This window comes from Idiotropiscis lumnitzeri, chromosome 7 (genome assembly GCF_059441095.1).
Source record: "Idiotropiscis lumnitzeri isolate Australia: NSW breed Sydney's pygmy pipehorse chromosome 7, RoL_Ilum_1.0, whole genome shotgun sequence".
Taxonomy (NCBI): domain Eukaryota; kingdom Metazoa; phylum Chordata; class Actinopteri; order Syngnathiformes; family Syngnathidae; genus Idiotropiscis; species Idiotropiscis lumnitzeri.
In genome coordinates, this window is record NC_142397.1 from 20,637,338 (window position 1) to 20,660,629 (window position 23,292).

General features: G+C 38.7%; 1 protein-coding gene across 3 annotated transcripts; it reads right to left on the reverse strand.

Moving 5' to 3' along the window:
• Positions 1 to 4,172: 4,172 nt before the first annotated feature.
• Positions 4,173 to 23,028, reverse strand: LOC148333987 (vascular endothelial zinc finger 1-like). 3 transcript variants are annotated; one of them, XM_088300984.1, is made up of 7 exons: positions 22,894 to 23,028; positions 18,340 to 19,094; positions 17,830 to 17,899; positions 15,433 to 15,601; positions 10,125 to 10,166; positions 9,443 to 9,508; positions 4,173 to 9,251 (listed from the first exon to the last, which is right to left on the reverse strand). In XM_088300984.1, the coding sequence occupies exons 1-7, from the start codon at positions 22,924 to 22,926 to the stop codon at positions 8,884 to 8,886; spliced, it is 1,503 nt and encodes a 500-aa protein (XP_088157110.1). In that variant the 5' UTR covers positions 22,927 to 23,028; the 3' UTR covers positions 4,173 to 8,883. The 3 variants fall into 3 exon arrangements, with proteins under 3 accessions (XP_088157110.1, XP_088157111.1, XP_088157112.1); XM_088300985.1 differs by lacking the exon at positions 9,443 to 9,508; XM_088300986.1 differs by lacking the exons at positions 9,443 to 9,508; positions 10,125 to 10,166.
• Positions 23,029 to 23,292: the final 264 nt, after the last annotated feature.

Consider the following 23,292-nt stretch of genomic DNA (forward strand, 5'->3'; position numbering starts at 1 on the left):
GCCGAGCGGCACGACGGGGCGCTGGAGCGTTTAGACGGCCGGCGTGTGCCGAAGAAGAGCGTGGGGGAAGAGGAGAGTGGACGAAGAAGAGCACGTTCCCCCGGGCACGAGCGGGGCGAAATGAAACCGAGTTCAACTGAACGGAGACACGCTTCGAGGGAGCAGGTCCGGCGTGCGTGACAATTAAGCCAAAGAGGAGCACCTCTTCCGCCCGGGCACGAGCGGAGCGCGAGGCTGTCAGTTATGAATGAATAAATAAATAAATGAAGAATGCCACCTTTCATTTCACAGGGCACACCGGACGGCGTACCAGCAGGTAAAAGTCGAAGTAATTAAACAAATACAAAAAGAAGTAATTGAATAAATACAAAAATAATGGCTGGGGAATAAAAAAATAAGTTTTAAAAATAATTTGGTTTTTTTTGTTATAACATGAATTTCACTCTCTCTCTCTACCCGTATTCTATATGGTGTACTATATAAAGGGGGGTATACTGTACACCTGTATAGGTTTTTTTAAGCATTCTTGAAGGGGCGCCGCTACTTAGCGGATTTTCAGTTTTCGCGGGTGGTCTCGGTCCCCATTAACCGCGATAACCGGGGTATTACTGTATATTTGTATTTTATTTTTATTGGACTCATGATTCCTGAGAAGAATTCCATTTACACAGTGCGCGTGTTAGTGAGTTATTTTTGTGTTTGCCTGAATCTCTCTTTCCATCTTTGTCAGTCAGCTCCTGTCCATGCTTATCAGCAGCCGTTGCGTCTAAAAGATTTCAGGGACATAATGGATTTATCCATGTAAACTGTTTTGGTCACACTGAGCATAATTTAACTTCTCCGGTGTCTGTCATTGCAGTAGAGGAGTCTAATAAATGCTGACAAGAGCTTTGGTGTCTCTGGGCATGAAAAAGTGGGAAAATGAATGGGGAAATAAATTCCAAATCTATGTTTGCAAAGAACTACAAGTCAAGACTCACAAAAATAATTTATTCCAAGCCACAATGTAAAAAAAAAAATAAAAAAAAGCTGAAAGCTGCACTTTTATTTATTTATATATAGATTGCTAGCTAGATAGATAAAATATTTTGTGAGGGTCATTAAAAGCAACTCTCCATTTTTAAGTACTTGTAATTTATTCCTGAGCAATAATTCATACACAGAATGAACGTAAGAAGAATGTGTACAGGATGTTTTAGTTTTGTTTGAAATTTAATACGGGCAACAGCATTCGCCACCGGCTTTTCAAGCCGCATGAGAACCGCATCAACTGATTTCACAAGGAACTCTTGTGGGAAGGAAGTCATACTATAGCTCAACTTTTTGTCGCCCTTCAAGTTCTTCCATAGTTGTTGGTTTGCTGGAGGCGTCGTGTTCCGTTAACAAACTCCAAAGAAAAAAGTTACAGGGTGTTAAATCAGGACTTCTGATTAGCCGCGACGACTCAACCATGTCCCAGGAAGTGGACATTCAGCCATCCATGAACCTCAATGGCAAAATGTGAGGAGCGCCAACTTACATGAAAGGCAAATCTTCAATATTTACCAAAACCAATTAGTTTTAACGGAATTAGTTTCAGAGGTTGATCAGACGATCTTCTCCCAAAAGGACAACAAGGAACTCTTAAGCAGCCACATGCTGACAGTCAAGTTGAGCTATTTTTACTTGTACCTCCCTCATTGCCCTTCCACGAAAACCTGCGAAATGTCCATGCACCCCTGACAATAAGGCGCTCTAAGGCAACGACACCAGTGGTCTATTCCAGTGGAAGATAGATTTTGAGTTGGACGCATCGCTAGCTAGCAAGCTGCACGTCGAAATTGCTTCACATGCGAACGCAGGTGCTCAAGTTCTTATATCAAGCTGTCGAACTCCGCAGGTTAGACAGAGCGTTGGTATTTTCGTGGCTGGAGAAGCGTGTTGCATTAAAAAAAGGGTAGTCTGAGCTGATGTGAGTGTGAACACAGCAAACTTGAGACGCTTAAAAAGCTGTCCGCACATTTCTGGTCAGGAATTGAACATACCTCTGAATTCACTTCAAACAAACACATATTTGAAGAGAGTTAGAGTAAAATCCAAATGTGGTGCTGAAACATCAGAGAGTTTTTAGAGAAAGATTCTATTTACAAAGGCATTCCAAAGTTTGACAGGGGCACATCTGTAATAAACAAAATGTTTATTTCACATATACTACGAAACATTACTTGTGATGGTTCGCCCTCTCAACCAACGGATATAAATAAACTTACTGATTGTTTTAAATACTAGAATATTTAATATAGTCAGGAAAACACCCAGGACGCATGAACAGTACACCTTCACTTTTTATCTGTACATTTGCTTCGTCGTCCTGAACTACAATATTAAGACAGAATCAAGTGGTGGTCAATTGAGCGCATAGGATTTGATGTTGATTTCACAAATAATCAGCATCAAGTCCAATGAGCTCAACTTGTATAATGCAGACTTATGCCCAATTTTGAACACAACTTCATTGAAGTCGTACTACAGATTCGAGTTTAAATGACAAATAAATAAAACCTCAGATGCTCGCTGAGGTATCATCTCACAAGAAACAATGACATCACAGGAATGTTTGACTTTTAAGACAATACTTAAAACAAAATACTTTTTTTTTCTGTTGCCATCCCTGTGCAAGCGAGACCAACCAGAGAAAATTCTTTCAAGAAACAATATTCAAACTTTTAAAACACAATCGTGCTCAATGCACACCGGGCTCATAGGTGGACTTTGTAACTTAGCATACAGCAGGTTGGTCACTTGACGTCTCTCAACACGAGAACTCTGATGCCACCTGGTGGACAGCTAACGTTGGCAAATTTCACTCTGATGACTGTCATTCCAGACTGCATGCAGTTGTCTCTCCCCACCTTCCTTTCTTATGAGCTCGGGTGAGATGATGGAAGACTAACTTAAACAGTAGTTAGTCATTATTCGGTAAATATAGTTACAAGGCCAATCACCACCTACTTCTGTATAGACATTAAGTTTTAACCATTGATTAAAGTTTTGTGACATTTTTTTAACAAATTACATTCTTCACGATAGTCTAATTCTAGGCTAAATAGTCAAGACAAATAAGAACATGATAAATTTACTTCAGCTCACGTCACCTATTAAGACCTATAGAATAATATGCAGTGGTTCGCCGCAATCAGAAAATACACAAACACACATCAACATTTCCAAGTTTAATAGTTAAAAAACGGAAAAAGAACTTTTGCTCGTCTTTTGGCACGCACTCTCAAACAATTTGTCAATTACCATCTTCACAGAGGCACTTCCCTAGCAAACAGGCCAAATGTGAGCCAGCGAGCTGGTAAACAAACTGTTGACGTCCACAGTTAATGTGGGCATTTCTTTGCTCTTGACTTCAAACCACCTCAGCCACCCAAAAAGCAAACGTAGGTATCAACATGGCCAGTTGACAATCATGTTTTACTGTTTTCTTTTATTTAGACAAACCCAAATAAAAGGCACATAAAACATTGCGCGTATGTTTACATAATTATTCTCAATGAACATACATTTTAAAAAATGTAGGAATGTTTTACCTTTCTGCTAATCAGAAAGCCTAGCCTTCGTATGTACAAAACGTGTTAATGATCTAATACAAAATGTTTTATAAAAAGTTTTTTTTCCTTGCATGTGTCTGTCATAACTATAACTAAGTCCTCTGATCTAAACGGTTTGTACAAAGATATACATTCATTTGCCTTCACAACATTTGCCATATTAAAATTCCCCGCCCCCCTCCCCTCAAAAAAGAACCCATGATTTGGCCAAATATTTTTTTTCCACACAAAGTTAATGATTAAAAAAAAATGTCAGTTTCTTGCACAGTCATGACTCACTCAAGATTTTTCTTTCACTGGAGAAACACCAAAATCATGTTTCATCAAATAAAATGCTAATGCCATAGTTTGGTTGTCAGACATCCACCAACATCTGAAAAAAAAGCTTCCTTCACAGTATATTTCATCAAACAAGACAGCGAGGAAGCATCAGCATGTGGAGAAGTCTTGCAAAGTATTTCAGGCACATTCGTTTACAGCCACTAGAAAAGGACATATGACAGCACATGCTTGATTTTACCCTAGTTTTTTTTTAGTGTTTTGTTTTCCTATAAAGTCACTATCCTTCTTTAAAAAAAAAAAAAAAAAACTTAAACCTATAATGGACAAGTTCAGTCCACATGCAACATTGTAAATAAAAACAATAGCTATAAAAATGAATTTCAAAACTTTCCAAGATCATAATGCCATTCCACATGAGAGCATTTCCCTTGGAGGACAGTGTTGACATGCAGACAATGAAATGAGAACATCTGGGCAACCAAAACACAAAAAAATGTGACCTGGGCAACAACAGACAGGACTCTTATCTCATTCCACCAAACTGAAATGCCCCTTTAAGTACCACTTTGTTGTAGTGTGCACGTCCTAGTTTGCTTCAAGTGCTTCAGAGAGCCTACACTGAAGTAAATCCTCAACCTCAAACAAGCTTCACATTGTCAAATTTGCTTGGACTGAACATCACATAAAGCCACAGAATTATTGAGCCTGGGATTAAAATTAAAAAAAAAACTGCACTGCATTCAGGGTTGTCAACAAATAGGGCTCAAACTTATGTTGGGGGATAATAGAAAAGGATCAACGTGTCAACACAGTAACATCACATGACATTAGATTCCCAAAGAAAATGTAGAAACCAACGTCTGGAAGAAAAGTGGGAGGCTATTATTAATGTGCTAAAAAAAAAAAAAAAAAGGAAAAAAATCCTCTTCTGCCTTGATGTTCAGATCCTAACACTCATTTGACCGGTGGGTTTTCCAACATGGGTAAATAATTCCTGAAATTATAGGGTAAAATTTTATTAAGTTACCTTGAAGCTCTGCTATCTGGACCACGTAGTGCCCGATACCATTTAAAAAGAACTAAGAGATGATTAATCAAGGTAAAAAATAAATTGGCCACTTCACAGGAACAATAAAAATCAATTCTACTTTTACATCACAGCCTCAATTGAAGTTTGCAGGCAACACCCCCCCAAAAAAAATCTAAAAAAACCGAAAAGAACAAACGCAGAATGTAGAAAGGTAATTCACTTACAGTGGCAGCAAAGTCAAAAATACTCTTTGCAATCTGTTCCATGTGCCTCTACTAGTGATTAAGATTACATGGGTGAATTTTCACCTCCTACCGCCCTCTGCCATCGACTGCAACTGACCGCAAAGTGCCCTCGGGTTGGCATTACGCACATCACACCCCGCCTGTTTTCGATTTGGTCATGTGACATTCATTACGCCATCAATTGCAGTCCACAACAGAGTGTGGTATCGGCTTCATTCTTATGCCACCAACAAAATATACTCACAAGACAGTGTTTAGACACAGGACATATAATTGCAAAGAAAATGTTTTGACTTAACTTCCAATTTAAAAATAACGCTGGTGATAATTTTCCCGCCCATTTCCTCATCATTAAAAGTCTTTGGAGAGCTCAAAAATAGAGTATGCTGGCCAAGAGTTGTTTTAACAGTGACAACTTGCCTTTTTGACAATGTTCATCTGAGAATAGGCAATTACCACCACCTCAACCATGTGTGGCATGCACACTGTTTAGCCCAATAGGATTGTTGCCCTGCCATGTGAAAACCACCTCGAGTTGAAAGTCATTTCAGAAGAATCTGGTGCTTTTATGCACTCTGTGGAGAAAGCTTTATCCATTGATCATTGTTTGGCACTCTCGCAAATTGACAGCCATATCATTGCCAGGATTGTTCTTACATTGTAGCGCAGTCGGACTGGCACTTCCACAGGTAAAAGGCAACAAAATAGTGTGTTATATCTACACACAAACACACAAAAAGACCAGTCATTAATATATTATAAAAGACTAATCTCAGTCATCTGAGTTTTACTTGCAGAATTGGGATCCTATGCCTGCTAAAGTAAACATTCAAATCTACCCAACAACTTTAGGCTTGCACAGTCCATGTGCAACTAAGCAAATCTATTGACCTCTACAGTAAAACAAACATAAAACAAAAATGGAATCTTTCCATTTGACCTTTGATAATACTGTCTTTTAAGGGCAAACCCTCGGGAGACTTGCTTTCCGTTGAACAACAAAAAAAAAAAAATATTTTCTTTCTGTACCGTTAACTGTCATGTCCTCATATAAATACATAAAAATAATCCAAAATGGATGACATCACAAAAGTGTGACGGGTATCCAGCAGTGATGACAAGTGACCAGTTTCCAGCCATGTAAGAATAACAAGACGGGAGGAGTTGATTTAAAACAATTGTTCTCGCCAGGCTCGGAAACATCAACGCGATCCGAAATATTGCTCAACACCGCCCTCCTAAATGAAAGCTGTTTTCCACTTAATCCTTTAAAATACAGACACTATTAAATACTGATTAGTCCTCTAAAATACTTTAAAACTAAAAACATTAAAAAGAATCTATTTAGGAAGCATTTTTCACACCCTCGGGCAATACACCTGGGCGTAGGATTTGTTGTAGTAAGGTGTCACATTCATTGACATCAAATGCCCAGCAAATCTTTTCCACGTGTTTGCTAGGAAAGCAGCTAAAATGAGCCAGTTAACAACCACTTATTTCTTAGGTTAAAATAAAAAAATAATAGTTTAGAAAAAAAATACAATTATGGTCGGAAGTGTAACTGCTGACAATGTAATAATTGCTGATTAAACCTTCAATTTTGATGATCATACTAGTGAATATCAGTTTGCAAATACAGTCATGGACTTAAATGTAACGATATAGTTTGGGATTCCACTTAAAATATCTCCAAACTCCCAATTCCAATGACGCGGGGTCATTGTGTAAAACGTAAATAAAAACAGAATACAGTGATTTAGAAATCATTTTCAACCTATATTCCGTTGAATACAAAGACAAGATATTTAATGCTCTGAATTTTTTCCCCAAACATTCTCTCATTTTGAATTTGATGCCTGCAACATGTTCTCGAAAAGCTGGGACAGGGTAAACAAAACACTAGTGAAGTTTAGCAATGGTCGAATAAAAAATAACAAAATAAAAATAATGAAAGAAAATTAAATATTTTGCACCATTCAAGAGGTGAAAATGTTAAGTGGAAAAAGGCGAGTGTCACGATTGGGTATATAAGGAGCATCCCAATAAGACTCAGTTGTACACAAGCAAGGATGGGACAAGGTTCACCACTTCATAAACTACTCCAACAATTGAAGAAAAATTGACCTCATTTACTAATAAATGTGTAGAAAGGTTTGTAATCTGTGCTAAAGTTGCGCACAAAACACAAAACTCAGGAAAGCCGCCAGGTTTTATGGGCCCAAGCTCACCTGAGAAAGACTAATGCAAAGTGGAAAAGAGTGCTGTGGTTTGATGAGTCCACATTTCAAATTGTCATGGGAAAATCGAGCAAATTGTGTTCCTCGGGATAAAGAGGAAAAAGATCATTTGGACTGTTATGGCGCAAAGTTCAAATGCCATAATATGTGATTATTGCTGAAAGGAACATACAGATTTTGGAGCGGCGTATGCGGTCATCCAAGTAATATAATTTTCAGGTATGAGGCAGCGCATTTCTGCAAGACAATTCCAAAATACGTTTTGAATGTCAAACATAAGTTTGCCTTCATAGTAAGTGTATGAGTACTAGACTTGCCTGACAGCAGTCCAGACAAGTCTCAAATTATGAAGCTCAACATATGACAACGGAGAACCCGGACTGTTGGGAAATTGAAGTTGCGCATCAACCAAGAATGGGAACAAATTCCACCGACAATGCATCAACATTTAGAATCCCAAGTTCGTGAACATTAGTTGAGTAAAAGCAAAGGAGTGGTGTGAAATACGCTATGTAAATAAAGTTGGATTGTATTGTATAAACATGTCCAATCACAACTTTTTCTGGGGGGGAGCGTCGTTTTGCAGGCATCAAATTCAAAGTGAGTGGATATATGCAAAAAACAAATTTGAACATTACATATCTTTGTCGCCGTAAAGTATTCAATCTGCTCTAGGTGGACAATGGACTGCAAATCCATGTATTGCACTTTTGTTTTACACAGCATCCCATCTTCATCCGAATCGAGGTTTTTATGATGGAGGCAATGACAGTGGCATACGTTAAAATACATGGTGCAAAATTTTAATTAACTACCTGTAACAGCTTAAAATGTGACGGAGATGTATTTTGGGCTTCCCAAATGTTTCAAATACAAAATTCAAAAGGGAAACATGTTGCTTGGGAAATCTTTGGCATATACGTTTGCTTGCATGCTTGGATTAAAAAATAAAATACAGAGCGTGCTCATTTCAATTAGACGTCAGCCAATCTAAGCGTGGATTTCTACTGTTGTTGGTCCCTTTGAAAGATAGAGGTCAGAACGCCTCTTTATTTTCCAAGGCAGGAATCCACCTGGAAAGTCTTAAACTCCTTACTGATTTTCCTTGTTATGGAGAGGAGTTGTTTTGTCTTAAAAGCGTATGGTGACAGCTTTAGAGGTAATAATTGATTAGCATCATAATGCATCAATGTGATGAATTCATTTGTCAGATACAGTATGTTGATTATTGAGTTCACAATTTACTATTATAACGAGAGTTTTTCCAAGCATTTCCGTCATGTGGCTACAAACAAACAAATTTTAGTGCTGATTTTTGTTATTCAGAATCCATACGGGTTGTTGGGTATCGTTGCATTATTTAGGATGGTATGCCAACTCGAGCGTTTCGCAGATTGCCCATCCATTGAGAACGCTATTATACTAAGATTTGACAGGCTTATCTATTATTAGGCAGTTACATTCTCAACAGTTACGCAGCGGCTAGTTAAACTCTACCAAGGAGGTGAGGATGGCAGAACTTGGGATAGAAAAGGCATGCTCTCCATGGGCCTCATTGCAATGTTAAGTGGGCCGGTGATATTCATGGACATTGGTGTGGTAATGGCAACAGGGTGGGCAATATTCATGTGGGCTGTTGTGGGGATGTTGACAGACGCTAGGTTGACCGGGCCCGTGATGGTGACGGGGTGCGGCAGGTTGACGGGGTTTGTAATGTTGACCGTGCTGGTGGTGATGTTCATCTGAGCAGCAATGGTGACGGGATGGCTGGCATTACCACCGCGGTTCATGGCCGAAGTGATGGCTGCCGAGTTGGTGACTGGCGTTGTGCTGGCGGAATTGTTGTGCACGTTGTTGGCATCTATGATTAAAAAAAAAGAGAAGAAAAGAAAAAGATAAAAGCCCAGTCACCTTGATATGAATTTTCAGAACTTTAACACAGTAAAGCCAACAGTCCAATCAGCTCCATCAGTCATTACCCGCATCACTGAAAATATAAATACATCATTTGAACATTATGCCAACAGTGGTGATATTGGTGGAGAAACCTACCTTTGTGAGAGTTGTCAATTAGGACTTGGAAGGAGTTATTTAAAATCTCTCCTACCGTCAAATCACCTAAGGGGTAAATTCAAAAAGCAGGATCAATAGACTAAACGGCTAACTGTCTGATTGTTTAAAAGCTGTAATTTTGAACATTAACACATTGTATAAAACATCCTCAGATCTATGTGCAGGAGGCTAGATGAACACAACAGAGCATGGAGCAGGGTAATCGGACTGCCTGATTGGTTTAGGACAAGGACATTGTCAAAGCATAGTCATTGTCACAAGTCAGGCCCAAGCAGCATTGATTGTTAGCTAGTGGGGCATTTGTGTCCCAGTTTCATCTTGGATATATAAAATTTCCATTATATTTATTGATCTATTTTTTAAGCATACGCCAATCACTTCAAAGGATAACAGCTCGGTCGTGTGCATCTAGCCTGCATGATGGTCCAGTTTGTTGTTAATTCAAATAATCTACTGATCCTGCTTCATGAACTTGAACCTAAAACTGACTAAATCATACAGACTACAAAACTAGAAACCTTAATTTCACCAGTCCTCAGAGAAAACAAGTCTTCATGGGGAAATGGTGTAACATGACTAAAAACTGGCCACTTGAGTTGAGTAGACTTTAGTAGAATTGAATGTTTAAGAGTTTCTGCTACCAACTACAGGGCTGGATTACCTTTTCGTGGCCCTGAGTGGTTCCACTGCCAGTCATTTATGCCTATTCAAAAATACAGACACATGAGGGGTTACAAAAAAAAATACAGGGCGACATTGCCATCATCTGGGGGCTTTGGGTGGCATGGTTAAAGTTCCTTGTTTTGTTTTCCCAATCATTTAAAAATAAAACAATACATGTATAAATATATATATATAATCTTTGATATCATTTCATTGGGTTTGCAAAAATAATGTGGGTCGGAAATGAGCAGGCTGCTCTTTGTTCATGCTATATTCGTTGGTCAGAAGTGACTGATTTTAAACAGTGCGTTCCTTCATTAACGTTCATAAATATTCAATATCGACAAGCGTTATTCCGACTTGGGCTGCTGCTCACCTTAATTTGGTATGAAAACAATTTTCCACTGTTTGTGGGTGACTTGTGGCCACGGTGTATCTGCAATGTATCGTCTACATTAAAATTTAGTTGAACGTGAGCAGAATTGTACCCGGTGTCAATGAACCCCAAAAATACCACGGCAGGGCAACAGCTCGGTCACCCTGGAGGAAATTTTTTCCACTTGCGTGGTGATGCTGAGCAAACTTTAGTTCTTCAAAGGTGTGAATTCAAATTAGACCTTCCTTCTTCATATGCATTCTTAATTCTCTGCTGATTTTTTTTTTTTTTTAATCAAGGCTTGTCAAATGCTTTTAAGAAGAGTGTTTGATTCATAAGTGTCTTGAGCTTGGAATAGAAAAGGTTCCTTCTGTTCATTTTTTATTAGATTTGTTGAACACTTCGAAGGCCTGGTGCATGGAAAGATCTAAATCTTCAAAGATTTTTTTTCCCCTTGTGACAGACCCCACACAAAGCTTGAAACACTTTTGGTTGAACTGTGTGTGGTCTGCTCCGATAAACTCAACACCCAATAACACATTTTTATTCTTTGACTTTCGACTCAGCATTGTATTAGTGTTTTATTGTATTTACTGGTATTCTGTTAACTATCTTTATTTTTATTTCGGATTTTCACATTATGTCCAACACTTTGTATGTAGCTATGGTTGTTTTTGAAGTGCTCTATAAAAAATGTTGAGTTGAGACAGAACCCGGTCAAGATTCAAGTCCTCTGAGGTGGAGCTCTCGCAGGATCTCACAAAGGCGAAGACGAGGAGTTGCAAAATGGTTCATAAGTGGACGTGAGGCACGAGAGTTGTAAAGTGGCAATGTCGGCAAGAAAAGACATGTTTGGAAAATACTTCATGCCGTCTGGGTAACCCACTTTTATACCAAAAAAAAAACCGACTGACATTTTGTTTTATTTACTGCCGCGTCCTTGTTTGTCAATCAGAGCACTTCTTTGATTGGCTACATTCCATTCACATCACTAGAGATTTTAACAGATTTGGTTTAAATTATTGATACCTGGGAATCAATACGGGAGCTCAACTGTACCAATTTTCTTTTTTAGGGGGGGGGTTATTTGTGGTAGTAAATGATTTGTTTTACAATAAATATAAAATATCAGATTTCTCAGAGCTTGTTGATGCGCTATTATTTGAAATCGGGTGTGTTTGAGGAGCCAGATATCGAAAATAGGCTGGATAAGAGATCTCGAGGACCGGACTTGAATGTAGACTGGCTCGCCGCCGCTTTCGCTCACCATAAGTGAGGCTCTGCTGTGCAGGAGCAAATTTAGTGATAGCGATACTTTGTGGAAGTGTAGCCAGGATGATGAATCAGAAGTGAGGCTCTGCATATAACAACTCAGAGCTAGTTCACATAGACATGGTGCACAGTACGTTAGCTTAGCGTCCCCGCTTATTTGCCAGCAGCTGGGAAAGCAGGCAATCAGGGATAACGGTGACTATGATGTGGTTAGAAGACGGCACTTTTTAAAATTTTATTTTAAACAACTTGGAGTTAATTGGTTAGCATGGCGTGTCGTGTACGTCGAGCACTGGAAAAAATAAACGCAGCTTTGGTGATCACATGGTCTGAAATCACAATTTTGATGTAAAACTAAATCATTCAGCCCTACTACTATAAAGGGCACATCACAAAATGCAAACTACTCAGTAGCATGAAGAATAGAAAGGAAAGACTAGAATTTTCCAAAAAGTAGAGACATGCCTTAGAAAATTTTATGGGCTGAAGAGGCAACTTTGAAGGGGGTTAAAATATCTGTTCAGGATTCTAAACAAAACAGCTAATCCGTGAAACCCAGTGAAGCTATGTCATGGCTTGGGCTTGCTTGCATGGCTTCTTCTGCTACGGCACATTAATCCTCATTCTTGTGGCAGCAGCCAATTGAACTGAGAAATCTACAAAAACATTTTGTCTTCAATTTAAGGAAAGATACAACTGAACTGATTGGGGGGGTCTTTAATTGTCTAGCAACCCGAAACACGCTAACAAAATACGTTTGTCAGGGGAAGTGAGTAATTTTAGACTAACCAAGTAAGTCTCCAGATCTACGGCCAATAGAGCATACAATATATCTGCTGAAGAAGAGACTGAAGGGCATAACAACCAAAACAACAACAATTTAAAAAAAAAAATAGGGTAAAAGCCTAGAAAAGCATCACAAATGAAGAACGCAAAGGTTTCTTGATTAGATCAATCATCTTCTATACCGCTAATGCTCAACTAGGGCCGCAGATGTGTTGGACCTCATCCCAGTCTTCTCCAAGACAAGATGCGGGGTGCACCCGGGACTGGTCTCCAGCCAATCATTCACACTCACTTTCTGGCTAACAGATAACAGAGTCAAAATAACTACTGGAATGCGAGCGCAATGCAGCATACTTGAACTAAACAAATTTTGTTCTATGTTAACTCATTCAAATACAACTATTTAGGGGAGAAAATGTATTTGTTTTGGTAAAAACAAGGAAAAAAGGTTGGAATTACGTAATTTTATTATCATAAGCAGATGCAGATGTAAGCAACCTAAAATAGAAGCTAAAATGTTGACCTATGATGCATATTCATCATAAATATCACACTGAAGATTTGAGAAGGGCTGCACGATAAATGGAATAATATGCAATATTTAATCAGTGTTGAAAATTGCGATAGATATTGTGATTATAACATACCTAAAGAAATTAAATTTTTTCTAATGAAAAAAACAAGCAGACTCAATGTACTCAATGCTAATTAATTATAATAATTTACAATATTCTATCTAAATATATTGTAAGTTATTTAGTCTTAGTCATTCCTCCTCCCCTGACGTAGTCTTGGAGACTATTGCCATGATACCTATTATTGGTTAGAGTCATTGTTAATGATAGCGATTGTCAATGGTATCATGGCAACTGTCTTTGAAATGTGGCGATTGCTTATGGTATTGAGGCAAAGTGAATTGCCATGGGCTGAGTCAGCGCGAGCAGCCGAGCTATTGCTATGCTAAAAGCAGCTGAGCTAGCGCTTTACAAGGCGGCGCGCCCAATGTGTGCTTCAAAGACAGAAATAGCACCCTCAACAGGTGTTGCGCCCTTTGAGGCAGCGCGTCCTATGACTGCGAAAATACGGTACTTATAAAACGACCAAGTCCAAATTATATAGCTACTTTCTTTTAAAAAATACACTGAGAATTCCTTATAGGTACAATATTTAATAATACCTACATGAACCCAAATTACACAATACAATTAGTGTACATTTTTTGTTCTTACTTTACTCAGATGACTAGCGCTGAACGGAATTAGACAGGGAGTCCGGACAGGAGCTGCTGATAGCAAGTAATGTTTTTATCTATGGCCCGAAAAGGCCCCTCCAGTTTCCCTACTCCAGCCAGCCAGCAAGCAACCTGGGTTGATCGACTGGTGTGACGCACCAGTCTGCTGGTCACTCGGTCCCTAACACCACGACACCAACAAGCAGCAGCAACACACCTTTGGAGGGCGTTACATTTTATATCGTTGCCCTGTGAAAAAGATATACATCTAATTTTGCCAGGTTTAATTTTTATTTTTTATTTTTACGTTGATGGCATGGATGTAACTTTGGAAACACCATTAACAAAATAATTTACATATTTACACATGACATTGAAAACATTGTAAAAAATAAAATTACCTAATTTCAACCTTATTTCAACCTTATTTTCCCGTGTTCAAAAGTAAAAAATGAATAAATAAAAAAAATTCAATATACAGCGGTATTGACCAATATGAAATAATTATATCGTGATATACTTTTCAGCCATACCGCCCAGGCCCATTGTATAGTTTTAATAAGCTGTCATTGTGTAGCCCTAATGTTTGCTGTTGTAATTAAGAACTAAAAACAGTTATCAGTTATACTGAAATAACATATCTACATATATCAATTATAAACCCTTGAACAAATATGACTTAAGTCATGAAGTTCATCCATGAGGTTGGTGTCTGGAAAAAGAATTTGCCCCAAACAACCTCTGGTGCTCATTTCAGCACGCCGGCAAAGTTTTTAGGTACACCCCTAATTATATCATGTTATAAAAATAGCGTATGAAATTGACAGAATATTTATAACAATAATGGAAATTAAACAGGTAGGAACAGACAAAGGTCTACTTCTTTCTACTCTTTTTAGAACATTCGAATGTAAGCACGTAATTACAAATGACTAGGTTGACTACTGTGTAACCTTCTCTTGTGTTGCGTTCATTGATCCTTTGTTTCAGCTGTTTGTTTTGTATTTTGTCTGAACTTGTATTATTAACAGAAAGTTGCTTTTATTTTATACACAGATATTTTTTTAAATATTATTTACCAATTTTAATAAGTTGATTTTATTTCTCCAGTTAAACAGTAAGGGAAACAGATTTGTTATTTTGCTAATGATTCACACTAACATTATTGACAAATACTATACCACAAGTGTCAGGCTGCATCTTCAACCTAATTTGGAACAGCAATCATACTGGCTCACCCTGGTGAATTTGTATGCGAAGGAGCTGCATTGTTATTGGTCTTTTTTTTTGTTCTACAGCTACACTGCCGCCCCAAGGTGTTACAGTTGAGTACTGCAAGTGGATTCAAATTGCAACCCTCTTTTTTGCATAATTTTCAGAGACAAATCTAACCAAATGCATACTTGTAGTATGCCACAGCAAACGCAGAATGTTTTTTTAGCGGGGGAGAGGAAAAAAAAAACATATGTAGTAATATTACAATAATATTGCAACATATGCATGCCACACTTATTTTATTGCATTATATTATGGTAACTTTATATCACCAATCCATATCTCCAAAGAAAAATGCATGGGATGTGAAGACTGGATTGTATTTGAGATAGTGAGACAAGTCGGAATGATATTGTGACTGCCTACCTTTATTGTTACATTGGTTGCTGAAGCTGGCCTGACCATGAGTCTTGAGGTGACTTGTAATATAGGCAGCACTTAGCATTTTGCCGCAGATGTTACAGGTGACTTTGCCTTCATGTCTGATCATGTGAGAGCGTAGACGGTCTTTGGTAGCGAAAGCAGATGTACAGGCCTAAAAAAAAGAAAAAACACCCAAAAGAGACCCCCCCCCATTATTACTTAATCAGAAAGTTGTGGAAGGTCTGTACATGCAACAACATTAACACAAACTTATTTTCAAAGGAAACCTTGAATAAGTTGTTTAATATTTAGTATTTTAAAACATAAGAAAACAAAGTGTTGAGCATGTAAGTACACAACCTTTGAAAAATGTTAAGCTTTTATTCAATATCTCATTGAAAAAAAGAACAATTTCCAAAATACTGACAAAATTGCAGAATGTTTAACACAACATGAACGTAAGGTTGAAAATAGAATGTATAGATTAGAAAATCTTCAGTTTAATTAAATTAACTGATGCAAAAAATGAATACATCCCACCAAAAAAACGACTATTTTGTATGATTTCCTTTGATGATAGTAACACGTCAGTTCGGTCTTTTTCTCTGGGTCAACATGGTCTTGAATAAATTTAAGAAAACTACTTTTTTGTGTTCACAAATTAACAACTCATTAATTAACAATGATTAACTCAACGGATTCTGAAAGAAAAATAAAGGTGTTCTTACAAACCTGCTGGGTGTACTCATTAAAGACGAGCACTGTACATTATTTGTAAAGAGAAGGGGTGAAAAAAATTAACAGATACAAGATAAATCAAGATTAGGGATGAGAATGATCGTCCCAATATTGAGGGAGAAAAAAAGAAAGACATTGCTCGTATTGGTCTGATATCAGTGGATTAGGCTGATATTGAAAGCCGCCTCAAATACACTAAGTTGGTCTGGATACTGTCAGTTGAAGACTCGAAGCATCTGTCTGCCGCATGATAGAGGACGTACCACAATACGCCAACGTAGTACGCGACTTCACAAATAATAGTTTGTTGACACGGCTTTGGTTTCCCAGGGCGGTTTGTTTGAGCCAGAGCTCTCGGCTGCGATTAAATTTCACAATCGAGCAATTGAAAAAAATATATACTTTGTATGCGCAAAACAAGCCAAAGTCTCCTTGAGTCTAAAACAATATTATAAATATTAATACTTGGCGTAAACATTTTTGCGAGCGCCCACACCGCTTGTGTGTTCCATTTACTAAATTGAGAGCTGCAACTACCTTCACTGGCCTGACAGTCGCGACACCACTTTAGATGTGTCCCTTCTATGGCGGCTGGCGAAGTGCTCGGATGCCGGAGAGTGATGACAACAGGGCCGAGCCTTTTCCTTTTAATTGTGTGGGTTTGGTCAACACAGAATTACAACGTGACCTCCAATAACATGGTATTGCTATGAAGGACGCACAGAAATTGGCACAAGACCGCCAATTTTGGAATAACTTGGTTCAACTGGTCGGCTCGACGTACCGGGACGGGACTCCCCTCCCACCGCAGGAGAATTAAAGAAAAGAAGAGGTATTACAGAACCAATTGACAAGTTCCAGCGACTTTTCAAGCACTTTGAACATCCCGACATCCTTCCAACTTGGATGCTAATGTGCTTGTAAAATACACCGAACAGACCTAAGGCATATTAACAGAGGTAAAACAATGAATGACAATATGCACTTTCAATTCAGAGCCAGTAAATGCAGTTAGTGCACATCCATCGGTAGCAGCAGAAGGTATTTAACTTAATCAATAAATCAACACTATACATTAAGAAGCAATGTCTGTTTGGGGGCACACTGGAAAAGGCTCTCTCACTCTCACTCTCTCCCACTCCCTCCCGCCCTCTCACTCACTCAACACCAAGAGCCATCTCCCCCCCCCCGAAAATTTCTCAATGGATTTGCACTTATCTTGACAAAGTAATTTTAGGCCGAAAAAGTCAGAAATTCTCAGACTTGAGCAAAAATCTATTTATTTAGTTAAAAATAATACAAATAAAAATAATAGTTAGGGTATCGATTTAGAGAACCAGGAAGTTATCGGTGGGAACAAAACCGTTATCGGTCATCCCTAATCTAGATGTACTAAAAATTGGTAAAATCGTGAAAGCCAAGACTTCTCAATTGTAGCCAAATTGAATCAAGGTGACTGAAGATTAATACTCTAAATGTAAATTTTCAATTCCTTATACAGCGCCAATTAAATTGTCCAGGTGGTCATTATACATGCAGAAATTTCCATTCACTATATTTTGGATACTTTCTCATCCCATTAATTAAGGAAACACAGCTATATATACAAACACATCTAAACACACAGGTCTCATTCAATCTGATTTAGTTTGACATCATTACCGTTACTTGGCACTTGAAAGGCCTCTCTGAGGAGTGGACATGCTTGACGTGGCAGCTTAGGTGATCAGGCCTGCAGAGAATGATGGAGACACCGAACACAATTAAAGGGGATCTGCGCAATTACTTCTTCACATAGTCCTATCACTATTAAATCCAACACTTTCAACCCTTTTAAGTACATTTCATGTGGATTTGCAATTGAAAATTCACTTTGCGCCTGTTTATAAATTCACTTTTTTCATACATTTTGAAAATTTTAGGAATGCACACCTGTGATTTCGTACCGTCGTTGCCCTACTGATAACTGATGGTTTGAGTCACGATTCTAAATATTCAGATTGTTTCCATTTCTTTTTGCGTGGACCCAAATAGTATTTGTCTGTGCATTATATTAAAACGGTGACCAATTCAATGTACGTGAGTCTTTACTGGCATTTTATATATTTTTATTTCATATGCACAAATGTGTTTGGGTGTTTTATTGACACAAATAAAATTGCATCTACATACCTGGAGAATCCTTTCCCACATACAGAACAAATATAAGGTTTGTGAACGCCACCATCATGGGAGCGTGCGTGATATGTCATTCGATCCTTCCTCTTGAACCTCTGATGGCAGATGGGACACTCAAACGGCTTCTCATCAGAGTGCGACAACTTATGCCGGTTCAGGTGGTAGACATCCCTGAAAGCCTTTCCACACATTTCACAGCCGTGATTCTTTTTCACAGGTTTTGGGGGTTTCTTCGGGATGTTCTGCTGCTGTTGGTGTTGCATCGGGGTCATGATACTCGTGCCCGTTGCTGTTGATGTGGTGGCTGTTGTCAAAATACCAGCTACAGTCGTAATGTATGAAGGGTTTCCACTGTTATCGCGAGGTACAGTGGATATGATTGGCACCATAGTGGGCGCTGTTTGTGTCCTCTTCGGCCGCGAAACCATCTTAATGCCGGTGTGGCACGACTCATGCCGCCGCAGGTGGTAGCTGTCCCGGAAAGCCTTGTTGCAATAGCCACAAATGAATGGCGTCTTTGATTTGGGCTCTTTTTTGACCACAGCAAGTGGAGCTCCTCCGCCTCCTCCTCCCCCAGTCCCGCTGGCCACATTGTCTTTCAGAAGTTCTGCAGCACTGACTGGTGGTTTCTGGTCCAACACTATGGGCAGTACTGGTTTCTGATCAGGCGGCTCTGTTCCAGAAGTGAGCAAAGGCAAGAGGCTGTTCCCGGCTAATTGGTGCTGGTGGTGGAGTGCCTCATTGGCCTGCTACAATGCGGAAAAACAGAGCAAGAGAATGATTTCTGAGTCAAGCAGAATAGAAAAACAAAGACATTTGCATTCAACTGACAAAATTAGCAGAATGTGATCACCGAGCCAAATAAGTGATCCGTGCAATCGCTGCTCAGCTGGGCTCTCAGCTCGACAGCAGCAAAACATGAAAACCACACCACATTGAGCACATTAGTTAGAAATGTTTCATTCAAGAGGAGACTGGGGTAGGAAGAAAACAGACTACTGCTGCCAAGTGGAATCTGGAGCATAATATCGCAACCCTGTACGCTCAAAAGTGGGAAAGTTTTACACTACAAAGTGATAATAGTGATACGTCACAAAAAAAAATAAAGTTTTTGAGACCATTTTATCTCTTTCCGCCTCACGAATCAATTCTAAATGTTCCAAATTAAAAAACCTGGTACATTTACGTAAATAAAGACATCAATTCTTGGATGTGGTTTTGAGATTGATTTTTGGTCAGGTCGTGAGGATGCAGAGAAACGGAAACACTTTTTAAATAAAAAAATAAATAAATAAAAATACTAAAACAAATCAAATAAATTAACTTCCTCAAACTAAAGACCGGGTGAAAAACAAACAGACAAACAAGGCACTTGCAGGGTCGGTCAGCACAACAGGAGCTTTTGAAACAATCTTTATGTACAGAGGACATCTTAAGTCTGCAGCTGCTGGCAGGCATTGTTCAATTGGTCATGGCAGATTCCCAGTGGGATAGACAGAACAGACGGCGGGATCTTGTATGAATATTTTGGCAAGAGGAAAAAAAGAAATTCACATTGTAAATCGCTGGTTTACAACTGGTCAGCTCAGAAACGCGGTGATTGAGAAAGACTCATTTTTTTCTGCAATTACCATAGAGCAGGGTTAAAGACCTGACCCTTGGCTTTTCAGGTTCAGCCAAGCATCGCAACACGGTCAGCCAAGCAGGGGAGATGTAGTTTGAGAGGGGGCAGGACCCAATGTGCTCTGCTTTACCCCACTGTGTTCTTTTATGTACAACACAAATCTGAGCCCTTATGCGCCTGCAGCCTTCGTGGGGTGGGGAACGTTCAGCTGCCACCCGTATCCCTTCTTCGGACAAGGAGCCACGCTATGTCTTTTAGCGTGGCGGAGCAACTTGGGGGCTGTCACACATTGTCAAATCGCTTTTAGAGTTGCCACACTGCAGTACTTTGACTAGAATCATTACTGCAATTAGCATTTTCTGAGCGTATTTATTCAGGACTGAGAGACCCAAAGCCTGCTGTCCCACCAAGCTGCTCTGATGGTTAGGTTTTGATGCAAATTTGACGTGAAGGGTGAAAACCCTCTTTCAAGATAAATGACAGAAAAAAGGAGTAAATGGAATTTAAAGAAGTAACATCATCACTGGCTGTCCAATGATTTATTTGCATCAAAAAAAAGTTTTAAGGCCAAATATTGAAAAAGAAAAAAAGAAAGCAGTTGGCGATACATTCTTATCATTGCATAGTGACGATATGGAACACAAACTTGCACGCACCGACACACACTCAATCATGCTTTCTCCATTGTCTCTGCCTTACTGCCTCATCAGCATTGTTCTTAAATGTCTCTCCACACTAGTTCTTGGCGTTTGTCTTTTTCAGCCAATAAGAAAAAAACGTTCTAACAATAAAAGCGGAAAAAACAATGGTACACAAGTCATGAGACTTTCTATGTAATAATTATAAATACCGTGAAAATTGTATGCACTTTAACCCTATATTAGTTGGAAAATTTGAAAAGATTTCTTGTGATTCATTTCACATACAGGCTGGGACAAGGGATGGTCATTTGACTATGTTCAGTTGCACAATTTAAATATAGGAGTATTTATAAAAATTATTACAAAAAATATTAATGAAGTACGACACCACAATTTTGGAGTGCTCAAAAATGTTCTAAAATTCCAGAAGAACAAGGAGAGATGACAATTATCATGAAGTTGTCCACGCATCGCCGTTTCAAGCGGGTTATTTCAAAATGGGGGGTAACTCTGTCCGTTCAAGTCACGTAAACGGGTTATTTCGAATGACTCTGAAATTGGAATTTTGATCGTAACCCGAATATTGACAGCATGTAAACATAGTCACTGACTCCGTGGGTACTGACAGACGTGTAACGGCAGGTGTAAATACGCACCTCTGGTTGCAATAAAGTAGTGCACCCAATTTTGCTTCAGGAGACAAACAATTAATTCTCTAATATACAGTATTATATTCAATCAACCTAAGGAATATTATTAACAATAGAGGTGCAACAGTAAGTTATCTTACGTATGAAATTCTCTATATAATTAAAGGTACCTTGCCTTGACGCAATAATTGATTATTAAAATAAACTTGAGTTGCAGCTTTAATTTACAATGGGTTTCTCAAACCATTTTTTCTTGTCATAATTGACCAGAGAGGAACAGCATCTGAAATCAAAGCCTCCACGATTCCTAATCACTGCTGACATGTTAGTGTGACAGCCTTCATTCATGTAAATATTGTTTAATTTCGACTCAGCAGTCTATTCATGAGGTAGGTCAATAAATAAATAATTTCCACATATTACATAAATTATTTCTGACTCCAGTTGAGCTCCAAACCATTAAATAAAGGCAAGTCTAAATTAAAATAATGAGATATCGGAACATGTTTGACAATGTGGGGTTGCCGACTACGTCAGTGAGGTGTCAAAAGTAAGTGTGTAATAGATAGATGATAGCACCTAATAGTAAGCAATGCAGATTTAACAATGTAATTGTTTCAACCAAAACAATCAGGTGAAAGGTAACATTGCAAACTTTGAATCTTCCTTTCCTTGAAAGAGGACACATTAGCCACCACTGTTTAGATTTGCACTTGTCACACAACTTATTTTATTGTTCTTTTCAAAAGACAGAATCATGGCAGAGACCAGAGTGTAATTAGCTCTCACCAATTAACTGGCTTGTGTCTGGACACTATAACAAGTTGTAATTTGTTACTCGTCTCTAATTGATAATTAAGGCTCGATGATCCTTCAAAAAAACATAAATATGTACTTATTTTTTTTTTTAAAACATGTTACGTTTGAGGTAATAGCCATCATAATTGAAATTGTTGATTACTCGCGATTAAGGCGATGCACTTGCGGTTTGTGGTAACATCCGAAAGTTGGCAGTGGTTGCGCTAGAGCTTTTCGCAAGAGCTCCGCGTGCTACCTACCATAGCCTTGACTTTACGTTGTTATCAGCTAATGCGGTATGTGGTAAGCCCACTTTCAACTAGGCTTCCTATATGGGCATAGACCCATCAAACGATGCCAAATCACTGACTGAAATCCGTTAAATCAACTGTGAAGCAGATAGCTGCAGTGCTGAGGAGAAATGACGCCTGCTGGGCTAAACCATTAGCCGACACGCTTAGCATGGCTACATGTAAAAGCAATGGCTCGGGCTATTGCGTTAGCGCGCGCGCAACAGTAGCTCAGTGGAGATTTCATGGAAATTCACAGTTTAAAAACAGAGAAATTACGCAAATCTATTGTCATTAAAAGCACTTAAACGAGGTGATTTTAAGGTCATCGTTGAATCGGGCAAATGTAGCTCTCGTTTTCGATAGAGTAGTTTGCTGCTGGGAAAGCTAGCTAGGAAGCTAACGCTAACACCTTTGTTTTGCTGGGCAAACTCTACTTCACTTTCTAAAAGCAATATAAACAACACTACTTGGCTACCATCAATTACGCCGTTCGACGATAAACATGCATTTTCCCAGACACGCCTAAGTGTTGAGTTACTTACTTGAAATAAAAACGTACTCCAGCTCGGTTCCATTGCAACTCTTACGCCAAAACCTGCAGGAAACCAAGAAGGAATCCTCAACAAAGCAGCCAGCTAAACATGGCAGCAACTTCCTGTCATCCCGCGGGCTGACCCAAATAAAATTGTCCAGCTTGTCTGGATCGGACAAATAATGTTATAGATGAAGCATTTCCGTTTAGTAATGTTATTGACGACATTTTTATTTCCAACCTAAAATTAAACGAGCATCATTTTATGGAGGAAATTCTGCACCATATCTATATGGCTATGAAAGTGAGATTTTATTTGAGATTTAAACTTGAAAAGTAAAAACGTGAGAAAAAAATAAATTGTACAGTGTTTGTTTATGCATGTTTCTACTTTGATGTAGTCATATTT

What these genes read in the sequence shown, in the direction of transcription:
- LOC148333987 (XM_088300984.1), bottom strand. Translation starts at nt 22,926, where the DNA reads ATGGAACCGAGCTGGAGTACGTTTTTATTTCAA. An exon ending in CTTTCAAGTGCCAAGTAACG is followed by an intron (nt 15,602 to 17,829) that starts GTAATGATGTCA and finishes TCTTTTTTTTAG; the next exon opens with GCCTGTACATCTGCTTTCGC. An exon ending in CAACCAATGTAACAATAAAG is followed by an intron (nt 10,167 to 15,432) that starts GTAGGCAGTCAC and finishes ATTTTTGAATAG; the next exon opens with GCATAAATGACTGGCAGTGG.